The sequence below is a fragment of the Symphodus melops genome, assembly GCF_947650265.1.
Source record: "Symphodus melops genome assembly, chromosome: 6".
NCBI lineage: Eukaryota > Metazoa > Chordata > Actinopteri > Labriformes > Labridae > Symphodus > Symphodus melops.
The window spans coordinates 19,533,616-19,546,029 of NC_136696.1; the positions used below are offsets into that span (position 1 = coordinate 19,533,616).

The 12,414-nt window shown below is 41.5% G+C and overlaps 1 protein-coding gene across 2 annotated transcripts; it reads right to left on the reverse strand.

The window, feature by feature from the left end:
- Window positions 1-3: 3 nt before the first annotated feature.
- myo5c (myosin VC) lies at window positions 4-12,327 on the reverse strand. 2 transcript variants are annotated; one of them, XM_079345355.1, is made up of 41 exons: window positions 12,098-12,327; window positions 11,524-11,653; window positions 11,105-11,215; window positions 10,822-10,993; window positions 10,592-10,736; window positions 10,358-10,514; window positions 9,224-9,367; window positions 9,065-9,146; window positions 8,867-8,974; window positions 8,646-8,752; window positions 8,303-8,568; window positions 8,123-8,204; window positions 7,881-8,021; window positions 7,642-7,764; window positions 7,453-7,536; window positions 7,215-7,346; window positions 7,013-7,110; window positions 6,832-6,918; window positions 6,640-6,751; window positions 6,349-6,560; window positions 6,099-6,264; window positions 5,546-5,692; window positions 5,306-5,470; window positions 5,085-5,178; window positions 4,931-4,994; window positions 4,583-4,857; window positions 4,440-4,503; window positions 4,272-4,352; window positions 3,954-4,134; window positions 3,780-3,873; window positions 3,633-3,696; window positions 3,376-3,544; window positions 3,198-3,282; window positions 3,020-3,118; window positions 2,722-2,876; window positions 2,181-2,270; window positions 1,951-2,101; window positions 1,577-1,862; window positions 1,328-1,502; window positions 898-978; window positions 4-766 (listed from the first exon to the last, which is right to left on the reverse strand). In XM_079345355.1, exons 2-41 carry the CDS (start codon window positions 11,551-11,553, stop codon window positions 614-616), a joined length of 5,232 nt encoding a protein of 1,743 aa, XP_079201481.1. In that variant the 5' UTR covers window positions 11,554-11,653; window positions 12,098-12,327; the 3' UTR covers window positions 4-613. The 2 variants fall into 2 exon arrangements, with proteins under 2 accessions (XP_079201481.1, XP_079201480.1); XM_079345354.1 differs by having other exon boundaries at window positions 11,524-11,658.
- Window positions 12,328-12,414: the final 87 nt, after the last annotated feature.

Here is a 12,414-nt window from a genome sequence, read left to right on the forward strand (position 1 = left end):
AAATGGAGCAGGAATAAAGAAAAAAAAAACAATAAAGTAAATAACATAACATTAATTGGCTTCAACAAGAAAAAAACCCACAGCTAAAGAAATAAATCAAACTCTTGTGTAATCCTGTCTTGAGTTAATTGTGTAAATTTAAAAAAGTTTTTATTAATTTCATTTTAACACTGAGATTTGTAACTGAGTTGTTCTTTCAGGGTAACAGGAGTTATTTTCACTCAGCATAAGTTACAAATAGAGGGCAACTAATAGGCTTTTAAACAAAACAAAGAGAATATTCTGAAGTGGATTGAGACAACAAGAATGTTGATGTAGGGCTGCTGTCTTCAAATGGATTGTTCTGTTTAACCAAAAGCTCGTAAACATACATTACTTTTAGTTTATTAAATATAACGTAAAGAAATAAAATTCAAAGAAAAAAAATCAAAACAAATCTTCAAAACATGTCCAGGTATGATCTCTGCATTTAAAAAGTCCACATTGTTTATTATATTAATACATTAGTTAAAGTGGTTACATATTCATATATATACATGTATAATAAGATAAAGCTGCAGGTCACTGCGCTGTGAATTTGTCATAAGTAGTGAAATGTTAAAGGCCAGCTGGCTCAGATCCTGGTGAGGAAACCCAGATGAAGGCTGCTCGGGACCTGCAGCAGCTCCAGAGCCTGTAAGGACGGGCAGAAAGGAAACGTGACCTGGAAGCGATAGTCTGAGTCCAGCATCAGTTGTGAGGAGCTTTCACGATGGTGTAGTAATGACTGCAACAAGAAGAAAGAGGGTTTAGTTCAGGACGTGCATGGAAAGAGTAAAATGTTTAAATGACACGTCACTGAATTTCATAGGCTTATCACTGCCTTCATAAAATGTGAAGATCAACAGAAGATCTCACCTGAACTTTGCGAACAAACGAAGACGGGACCCTCTTCTCAAAATCATCGATGGGTGTGTAGGAGTTCAAAATCTTGACAATCTACAGATAAGAATGTGATTTATGCGTCACTTTTAAAAAACACAGCATGTTTCTTTAAAACTTCTTGACTTTTTGTATTATTTTCTAACTTCAAACTTCTTATTTCTCTTGAGTTCACACTTCTACAAAGAGGTATTTTGGCAGTCATAAAACTCGAGGGACAAGTAAAACCTGTGAATAGTTTATTTATTTAAACAAACCATAATGATAAATGCCAGTTTATGAAATATAACATATAATCAGCCACTGCAGAGGTAACAAAGCCTTTTTTATCTCATTGTGCGTTTTGTAATTTAAACCTCTCTCTTTGAATATAAGAGAAAAAAAAGCATGGAATTGAAAAAAGTACCTGAACGGTGTTGAGTTCGGTGCATTTTTCAGCAACCTCCTTGGCATCATCATCAGTGGACTTGTTGACCTGCAAAAGCCAGGCAGCCTGAGACAGCGGCCTCAAAGTGTCCATAGCATTAGAGTTCTGTAGTCCTTTCTCCTTCAGCCACTCCTCCAGGTAACTGATGTTGCATCTGAACAAACAGAGGAGCTATGTTTACAAAAAAAAAAATACAACGGCATGTTCGTAAAGAAAGCAACCACAGACCTGATCTGCATCCCCTTCCTGCAGGAACACATGTCTTTACGGAGCATGATGTTGTTCAGGGTGGTGGAACCAACCAGGAAGAAGAGCTGCTTGACTGCCTGTCTGATGAGGCCCTGCTCCATGTCGTGCTGGCTCATGATGGAGAGGAAGGTGCTGAGCTGCTGGATGATGGAGGAGATGGTGTAGGTGTCCGAGTCCTCGTAGATGCTGTTTGAACGCTTTCTGAATCCCGTCGGCTTCATGCTGGAAATCCCCTGCAAACTCTCATGCTCCAACATACCAGGTACTAAAGCACAGGAATGCAAAGAAGAACTTTTATAGTTTCAGACTTCAGTCAACATCTGCACGTGATGACGATAAGCTACGTTAATTACCAATTGCTGGAGTGAGGCTCTTTTCCATGACTGTTAGAAACTGATGGTAGATGTGGATGGCCAGGTCGCTGAGAATCTGCCTGTGCTCTGACAAATCAAAATTCTGCAGGCAATTCTTCTTCTGTCGAGGAGTGCTCTGTTTCATGAACTCCTTTTATGGCAAGAAATCAAAATAAGTACAACAAAGGACTGACAAAACTATGACAAAATATACGCAATGTTTTTCTCACCTCCTCCCCGCTGTATTGCTTCAGAGAGTTGAGCAGCTGGTATGTGTTTGAGAGCCAGAATGACAGCAACTCAAAGTCTTTGTGATAACTCTGAAACAAATAAAACTAAAAGTCAGTCACAGTTCAATGAAACGTTTTGAAACACAATGATACTTACATTTTGTTGATGTAACATAGAAACGGGACCTCTGCATATCCTTTGTCAGATCAATTAAAAGCAGATGAAAATGTGTTGTCAGACATTTTGACCTAAGTTAGAGCTTTATTTATCCTTCTGTATGTTTTCACAGGAGTTACATGGGGTTGTTGAATTCTGGGGGGCCCATATGATTTATGATGACATGTAAAGCAAGAAGTGACTTAGATGAAATAAGGGTAGACTTACAAATCTGCAGCTCTGAGAGACTACAGAAATGATAAAGCCCAACATGCGCTCTGTGTTTGCGCCAGAATCTCACTTCAGAAATGTTTCGTATCAATAGATTTTTTTTTATTCAGAAAAAAGGGAGATAAAAGCTATCCAACTGAGATTTAACCTTACCAAGATGACCTTTTTGATAGCCCCGATTATTTCACTCATCAGAGATTTGAGTTTGGCTTCATCGTTCACGTAGTCAACATGGCGGATGCACATGAAGAGAATGTAAGCTGGCAGCTTGGGCATCACATTGACTGCCACACCTTTGGGTTTTAGGTCTGAGAGATGAAAGCAACACATTTTGTTGAGTTATCATTAAAAAAGGATACTTTCCCAAAAATCTTTAAAAAAACAACAAAAAAACGTTTAATTTAATGTGACTATCACAGACTAACAGAAAAACAGGCAAGAGCAAAGATACCTAGAATGACGTTTTGAATGAGCCTGGGTCCATCCTCTCGTTTGTACTCTAACATGCCGAGGAAATCCTTGGGGATGGCAGTCGCAGACGTTTGCTTCACTGTGTGAGAAACATTGAAATTATGAAAAGGTCACATTTTTATTTACCTATTATTAGCTAAGCTACGGCTAATAGCTACCTCGTTGTGATGTTTCGAGGCTTTTTATTTGACTCTGGAGTTTCTTTATCAATCTGTCTTTGTGGTCAAGAATCTCCTCAAAGTCCTGAAAGAATAGGATTTTTTCTTTAATTTACCAGAGACAAACGCTGAACTCTATCATTTATCCACAGACAGACAGACACACACACACACACACCATATTCTCAGCAGTCAGCCGTGAAATATCCTGTCTCAGTTTGCTCTTGGCCTCGCTCTCCATCAGCTGCTGTCTCTTCAAGTGATCAGTCTCCTCTTCCAGCTCCTCCACTTGTTCTTGAAGCTCTTTTTTCTGCTCCTCCAGCTCGTCGGCCTTCTCTTCAAAGTGCCTAAAAAGAAGCAACAATCAGAAGGGCTCAGAAATGTGCCTCACTTCTTCAACCAAGGATCTCAGACTTCAATCGGGAGTTGTCGTACCTGCGCTGTGAGCTCTCCTCTTGAATCTTCCTTTGGAGAACATTTGTAATCTCCTCTGTTTTTTCTGTTTGAGGAAAAACAAAAGTTAAATACTACTCCACATCAGAGGCTCATGGAGGAATAGCCGGAAGAAAATAATCAGCCTACCTTGTAGTTCTTTTCTTTGCTCCTCCACATGAGCCTCCAGTTCTTGTTTTTGTCTCTGCAGGTCAGAAACTTGCAGTTTCAGTTCGGGTATGGCCTGTGGATTACCAACCAAATCATGTTAAATTCTGCACCGCACCTATCTTGAGAATTGAAATAGAGAATCAAGTAACACACTGAGTTTTCACTGCTGAGCCTGGAAACCTCTTGGCGAATGTTCTCGTTGACGTTGTTCTTCTCCTGAAACAGGTTTTGCAACTTGCTGTTCTCCTTTTGAAGATGGTCCACTTTCAATTTCAAGCCCTCCACCTGGGATTCATATTTTTCCTTCTGCTCCTTCTGGTGGCTTTCAAGTAGTCTGCGACACCACACCGGACAGAATCAAGTGTACACAGATTTCTCACAGGGATAAAAAAAAAAAAACAACAACAACCGAAAAACTAGAAAACGCTGATATGAATGAAAAGATTGCTTCAGATGTTGGTGGAACTGTACCTGCTAGCTTTCTGTAGACCATCAAAGGCTGCCAGCATATCTTCAACTTCATAAATCTTCTCGGAGTCATCTGGACTTAGCCTTCAAAAGAAACAGTGTTTGAGATTCAATGCCTTACTTTGAGAAAGAAAACATCTCTATGAGAGTAAGGACACAAATCTGGATTACCCCAAAAGAACCTCCTCTTCAACAACACCACTGAGAAGTTGTCTTGTGATATCGTTCATTTTCACTGCAGAGAAACAGTCAGGTGTTATCAGAAAACGACTCTCTCATGTATGTAGTTTTTTTTTTACACGAGAAGGCCGTACCTCTTGCTTGTTCTGATTGTTGCTTCATCTTTCGATCCATGTTGTTTCTCTGGTTTTGCAGGTTGTTGAGGTCTCGACGGAGATCGGGGATGGCTTTGACGTGTTTGGTGAGCTGGATGACCTGTTCCTGCAGGTCAGCATTCACCTGCCCTGCCTCCTCGACTTTACCCAGGAGACCAACTCGCTCTTCTTTCATTCTCTTGATCTCCTCTCTTAGAATTTCCACCTCCTTCTCGTGGTCCTGTTTCTCGATCTGGATGTTGTTCTCTGCAATCCTGCCAAGAAACGTCCAGTCAATAAGGGTGAGAGTGAGAATTCACTGTGGTTGAAAAATGAAACTAGACTTACTTTCGAAGCCTTGCTTCATATTCTTTCTCTTCCAGAAGACTCCTCTTTATTTGATCGAAATTCTCTGCAAGAGTATAAAACCGGTAAAAGAAATGTTTGGGGCACAATGGCAGTAAGAGTAGCAACATACTACAGGAGTCTTGACTCATATTACCCTTTGCCTCTTTGGAGGATGCTTCAAACGTTTTCTCCAAATTCTGCTTTTCAAGGTTTAGTGCATCAATGTCCTTCTGAAGCGATGCAATCGTCTGGAGCGAGGATTTAAATGTTTTGTGTTATTTTCTATTCTGCTTCAATGAATCAATCAACAAACAAAAAGCTTCCACGACACAAACGACAAGCAAACAGTTTAAGCATCTTTTTTTTAAAACTGACCAGACCAGCTTCTTCTTTCGCTTTCTTCTCTCTTGTCTCGGCAGATGACTTCAGGTGAGTGGATTTTTCCAGCTTTACCTCCAAACCCTGAAGCTTCTCCACGGTTTGAGAGTGGGAGTTAGCCATGGTGGTCAGCTTCTCCACCAATCCACAGTTCTCCTTGCTCTGTGAAGACACAGGGAGTCACATACCTCCTGAACACACAAGCCACAGTTCATTCATCTCTGGAAGTGTCTTCACCTGCTCTTCAATCTTTTTTCTCAGCTGCTGCACCCTGTAGGAGAGCTGAACGTTGAGTACCAAGCGACGCATGGTTTGGAAACGCCGGCGTGCCAGCCATGCTCGAGCGTACTTCTGCAGAACCAAAGCTTTATGCTCCTTCATCATCTGACAAAGATGAAGAAGAGAGAGAAGAGCATACATCACATGTGGGGAGATAAATGACTTAGGTTCCTGCGGGGAGTTTTTACCTCATAATGAAACAAATAAGATAAATGCTGATTTCTATGATTGAAAACAAAAGCAAACAAGACCATCAGCAACAAGACTGTTCTTTAAAATGTAGTTATTTTAAATGCCTGTCATGGGTCAGTCAAGAGAATAAACCATAACTGTCAAAAATGCCTTTTTTATTTTTTTCATTTCCACCCTAAAGGTTAAACATACTTTTTTTTTTGTCAGACACACTACATGTACACAGATAAGCAAAGGGAGTGCAAAATGTGATGTATCAATAGATTTCTTCATAGTAGCTGTTAACTAGGTGATAAAAATAAATGAAACCGTTACAGACCTTCCTGAACTGTTTGCGTGCCTTCCATCCCCGTGTGAAGGCCTGGATGGTGATGGACGCCAGACGGACGACTTTGTAGATATGCCTCATGCAGTAACCTCTCCAGTATCTCTGGATCACCATCGCTGCCCAGCCCTGCTTCAGCGTTGTAGCACTCACCGTTTTACTGAAAGAAACCAGGCCGTACTCATACGAGGACCACAACAGACACAACAAAGGCTGCAGGAGAACATAAAGAGAAAAGTCAAACCGGATTGTCCTCTGTCCACGGATGTACTGCTGGAGGATGATGGCTGCCTCTCTCATGCGCAGGTACTTCCTCCTTTGGCTCCACCCGCGGACATGTTTCTGGATGGTCACACAGGCTCCTCTCAGACGGTCCAGGCGCAGCTTCTCCAAGTACGCAACCTGACCCGCTCGGAAGAAGATCTTTGTCCGGCCAAACTTGTACTGGTCCGGGTCCTAAAGATGAAGCAATGAGGACCGGGCTACACAAACATGTGGTGCCAACAACTCAATGCTGTATTTAAAGGTGATTAACCTGAATCAGCCTCTGGAGCACATTCATGCAGGTTTGCTTCTTGTCACTGAGGTCGGCCTCCTGATGCAACATCAGGATACTGTACCGACTGTAAAACTCATTGTATGTCCACCTGCAAACACAAACCAAGCTAACAATGTCAACACAGGCACACAGATATGAGAGAGCTAAGATAGTATCTGGGGGAATCACCTGGATGGATAACTCTGTGCGCTTATACGAATTGTCTCAAGGACTCCGCAGGCACGCAGCTGCTGCACCACCCTCCTCGAGTCATATCTAAAAAAAAAACAGACAAAACTCTCTTATACAGGAAATACAGTCAGAGGAATACCAAGTGGCTCATGTTAAATGCAGGTTCATCAGAACTCACTCAAACGGGAGCTTTTCATCATTGGGCTTAATGCAGCGCACATAGTGAGGAGTGGTGGCGTTCAGTGTTTCCATCAGTAAAGAGAGGGAGCTGCTGAACTGCATTCAAACATCAACATAATGAAAAAAACATTGAACAAACTGTTGTGGAAAATGTAGTTAAGGGAATTCAATCTCCAGTGACACTGAGTCAACACATCCACCTTATCTCCCACAGAGGCTCTCAGCTGTTTACTGGCGGCCTTCACTCCGGGCCTGGCGGGCCTCACTTTGACACCTTTACTGTTCGCAGCACGGAGCTCCTCCTCTTTGAAAAAGCTGGCCAGAAAGGGAAACTGATAAGAGTTGGAAAAAAGGAGAAATGTGTTTAAATGGGAGAAAAAAAAATGCATGGCTTAGCATTAATGACACACACTTGGACGTGAGTTGTTTTTTTTTTACCTTACTGGCTCTCATAATGTCAACCAGTTCTTCATAGAGAGTGTCCCTGTTTTTTTCAAGGAAACCTCTGCACTGATATTCCACCTGTTAATGAGAAAACAACTCATGTGTTTGAAAGACAGGAGTCTTTGGGCATTAGAGGTCATAGTAGTACAAGTAATGGGTTTCTACGGGTCAGTCAGACTGCACCTTGTCTGCAAAGTGTTGAATCGTAAATGCCTCATTTGATAACCTGGGCTTCTCAAACAGAGGATTTCCATCAAGGTAGTTGAACAGTTTCTGCAGCCAGCTTTGATCGGTGCCCTGAGGAAACTGTGAAGGGAAAAAGAAGTACTGTAAAAGGTGCATGGTAACAGTAGTAATAACACACTCCATGGAAAGTAGAGGAACAGAAGAAAATATAGTTCAGATCTTGTCCTTTCAGTTACCAAACATTCTTCATCAAGCAAGTCCAGGATCCCCATCTTTGCTTCGATCAGATCGATGACTGGCTGGTTGTCATAGAAATCTATCAGTGTCCAGGGGATGTCCTCTCGCATGTACTCCTCTTGCTCCAGTTTAAACACATGCTGAATAAAAAAAAGACAAAAATAGCAAAAATAACCATTGGAGCTAATGATAAGATGATTTCAGTGCTTTAAAAGGATGTAGCATGACAGGGGGCTCGTACCAAATTGAACTGCTGCTGAAGTTTTTCATTTGCATAGTTGATACAAAACTGTTCAAAGCTGTTGACGTCAAACGTTTCAAAGCTGAGGACAAAATACATAAACGTCTCATTTCAAACTGCCAGTTAAAGACACGGAAATGATCAAGCATCTGATGAGTAAAAGCGTTGTATCCGTATTACCCATAAATGTCCAGAACACCGATGAAAGCGTGCTGTTTTCCTGGAACCTGCAACGCTGTGTTTATCCTGTTGATAATACAGTCGAACAGATGGGCGTAGATCTGCTTGGCTAAAGCATTTCTGGCATTCACCGCTTTCTCTTTGGGCACCGGCTTCACCACCGTCTCAGCCACCAGCACGATCCTCCGGTGGCAGAGCCAACGCACCAACCCCTCTGCGCTCACACCCAGCAAGTCGCAGAAGACAGCCAGGTGTGGATCACTGAGCTGGAAGATTTCAAACATAAAAGATTTTAGCTCGCAAGAAAAACAACTGGCTCAAGGTGTGAAGAGTTGAGACTCACTGAAACGGATGTTTTGTCGCTTCCAGAGTTCTTGATTGTCACATTTCCCAGATGTAGAATAGCTGCCAAAACTCTGAAAACATCAGACTGAAACTCTTCCTTCAACCCTGAAGAAGCAAAGAGAAGACGCTCGTGTTAAGATAAGATAAAATATAATTTTATTGTCTTTAAAGTTGAACTACTTGAAGAAAAGACCATCTGGCATCTAAAGGAGTTCCTACCGAGAAGTGAGAAGGTCCGTTGAGTCTCCTCCATGTCTTTCTTGTCATCGACCCCTTCAATAGTGATCTCACCACCCATGCAGGTGTACTGGAACTTATCTGCACTCACTGCAGATTAAAGCATCACATATAATATCATTTATAGTATTCGTGATTCAAAGTGAATAAAAGTCATCACGACTGTAATGAAGAACTCACACAGCTTCAGATTCTTGAACTGTGGCAGGTGAGCACAGGCGCACATCTGATAGAATATGTGATAGTTTCGCTCGTTGTCTGCCTAAATAAAACAGCAGCATCATTATCATGGAGCAGATTATGAAGAAAACATCCTGACATCATATTATCATAGACTACCTGAAACACAACTCTGGATTTCTCTAAGAGATACGTCCTCATGTTGGCCCCGATGATCCTGAACTTCCTGTCAAAGCTGATCTCTGTGTATTTCCCAAAACGGCTGCTGTTATCGTTCCGGGTGGTCTTTGCGTTTCCAATTGCCTGAGGAAGAAATCACCTCGGGTCAACAGGGCTCGTTCTCAACCTTACACCAAAGATCAGAGATTAGAAAAGCCTTCTACTGATTTCCCTTTTAGATGTTTTATATGTTTTAGCCACTCTTTCATTCTTTTAAACTCTGTAGCACTTTGAGATTCACGAATGTAAAGTGCTCTACCCATCAATGTGTTAGATTATTTTCAGAAATTAACACAGCCAAGATTGATCCTGGCCCCTTGGTTTCATTATTCAGAGGTCAGAGCTTTACTTCATCACTTTGTTGTCAAGGCGATATGTCCAATACTCGCCATTCTCATGCTAAATGGGCTCAATCTGCACTTAACTGTGTAAAGTTTCAGAACATTACCCACACAGGGTCTCTAAATAATGACTGTGCAATGCGGTCCCCCTTGTCTTCCTATGGACTGCCTGTGCCTGTAGTTTCAGGGCGATAGATGTGTATAAATGTGTGAGTATTTGGAAGTATGATAAATGGACTTAAAAGCACTTTAACACCTCATGTCTGTCTCACTGTACAGTATGTCACAGTCCTTCACACACAGATGGAAGCGGCTGCTGTGCGTTAATGCTAACAGGTCTTGGCCAAGGACACTTCAATGTGAATTGAAGGGGCTGGGGATCAAATCAGCAACCTTCCAACTGAGAGACGACAAACTCTAGCAAATGAGCCACAGCCACCCCAACGTATGTGCCCAATAAGAATGAGGACATATTAGTGGCCTGGTATGTGAACAGAATTTAAGATTTTATGAACTCCACGAGTCAGTCTGGTTGACCTGTTAACTCTATTTCCTGCCTTATTTGATTATTTTATATCAAGTTGTTTCTTTAATTGTATGGTTTTTGTTGCACTACATGCATATTTGTTTTTAAAATCTGAATTACAACTTGCAAGTGTAATTTCATTTGGAACATAAAAATGTAGATCTCACAGCTCTGAAACATCAAACATGTCTGTCATGTATGTCATACCTCTGTTATTGGATTGGAGGCCAGGACTTTGTCTTCAACTCGAGTTTTACTTCCAGATTTGCTTACAACAGCAAAGTACCTCATAGCGTATCGAGCGGACACTGTTTTCCCGGCTCCGGACTCCCCGCTGACGATGATGGACTGGTTCTTGTGGTTTCTGAGAGATTAAAAAAGATCTGTGTAAAGTTATAAAGTATTTGTATACTCTGATTTAGTTTGATCCTCTTGATTTACCTGGCCATCTGCTTGTAAGCCTCCTCTGCCACTGCAAATATATGAGGATCCATGTCTCCCATGTTCTGGCCTGAGTAGGCATGAATGATTGCATCGCCGTAGACATGAAGCTGTTTGTATGGATTTACAGCCACAAGGATGATACCTGAAAAGAAGTGAACAGCAGAAGTTCAGCCAGGAGCACAAACTATTGACACCTGCGTTAGACCACCAGTGATTTGTTTTAGTACCACAGTAGGTGTAGATGATTCTGGACTCCACAAATCGCACTTTAAGATTGTGAAGGACAGCAGGTTCATGCAGGTAGCTGAGAGCTGTGAGGTCGTTCTCCCCCACCAAGATGTCCGGGTTACGAAGAGGAGGGAGCTGAGGTTTAGATGGGTCCACAGGGTGGTTGTACTCCTGCGCAGTGTGACACACACACACACACAGGTTACATAAAAGAGTCATGTCAGCTGCCTTCTCTTACCCTCATAAATCCACTTCAGGTTTTATTAGTCTCATTTTACTCACTTTGCCATCTTCAAGGAGCAACTCAAGGACATTATCCCCAAAGTGAAAGTCTCTGCAGATCTCAGCTGATTTCCACACATGCTCTGCATCTGGGATCCACACTCTGTTGTACTACAGGAGGAGATTTTAATGGTGTCATTATGGAAACAAGTCATTCAAACTTAACACTGCCTACATTCCTCTGTATGGAAATAATCTCAGTTAACTATCAGGACTACCGGTATTTATGTGGGATCAGTCTACTGGTTCATCGTCAGCAAATACAGACGGACATTTACAGAGTCTAATAGTTTAACTTTAGGCACTTTGGTACAGCCTCCAACATCTCTGCCTGGCCTCAGAAAGTTTCCATATGTTTCAGTAAAACCACATCAAGGCAAAAACTGTTTAAGAATTAAAAAAACAAACGCTTTTCTTACCTCAGTGTACAGCTCAAACACTGCCATCATTGTTCATTACTGTTTTTTACTTCTTCGGTTAGTGTATTTGTTTATCACCTGTTGTATCACTGTACTTTCCCGGTTGCCAACGAGTTTTCGACCTGCCCCTCTGAACTTCGGAAAAGTCAAGCAACTTGTAATTAAAGTGTGTTTCCGGTTGCACATTTCAAAATAACATTCACTAAATTACAAATTTTAATGTCAGCCTACAAATGTCTCATTGAAACTGTTCAATTCTGCAAACATGTAGGTCTGTAACTCTGTTTATATCTTAATTAAATCTTTCTAAAAGTTAAACCGCGTCCCAAGACAAATGTTGTGGGTCGAGTAAAAACTTAAACACCTAAAGCCTGTTTATGTCCGCCTGGATATTTTTTCTTATTTTGACTATATAAAGGAAAAAAATGTCCTGTGAGTAACAGCCTTTGAACCTTTTTTCAGAATACCTGCAACTTTAACAACGAAATAATAACTAGGCCATGCTTTTATTCTGAAAGGTTGTCAGTCATATCCCAGGTTTGTCTTGTGCGTTTCTGCCTGACTTGTTGCTCACCTGCTGTGGACTTTTGACTGTCTGACTCCGCCCTCCCATCTTGTGACAGCGTCTTCACGGAGTCAGGGGTGTGTGCTCGTTTGATCAAGGATTGTGACAACAAAAGAAACCGGATCCAGACTCCAGTCAGCTCATCATCTGTGAAAGCATTATAGCCCCTGCAATGGAACATATGGCCGCACGAAAATATTTAAAACTATCATTAAAGTTCATGTTTCTAAACCTTACTCTAACTTGATCTACGACGTCAGTGACCTTGCAAAATAGAGCACACAGTGGAAATACCAGAAACACTTTAACAGGGGACAACATGAAAA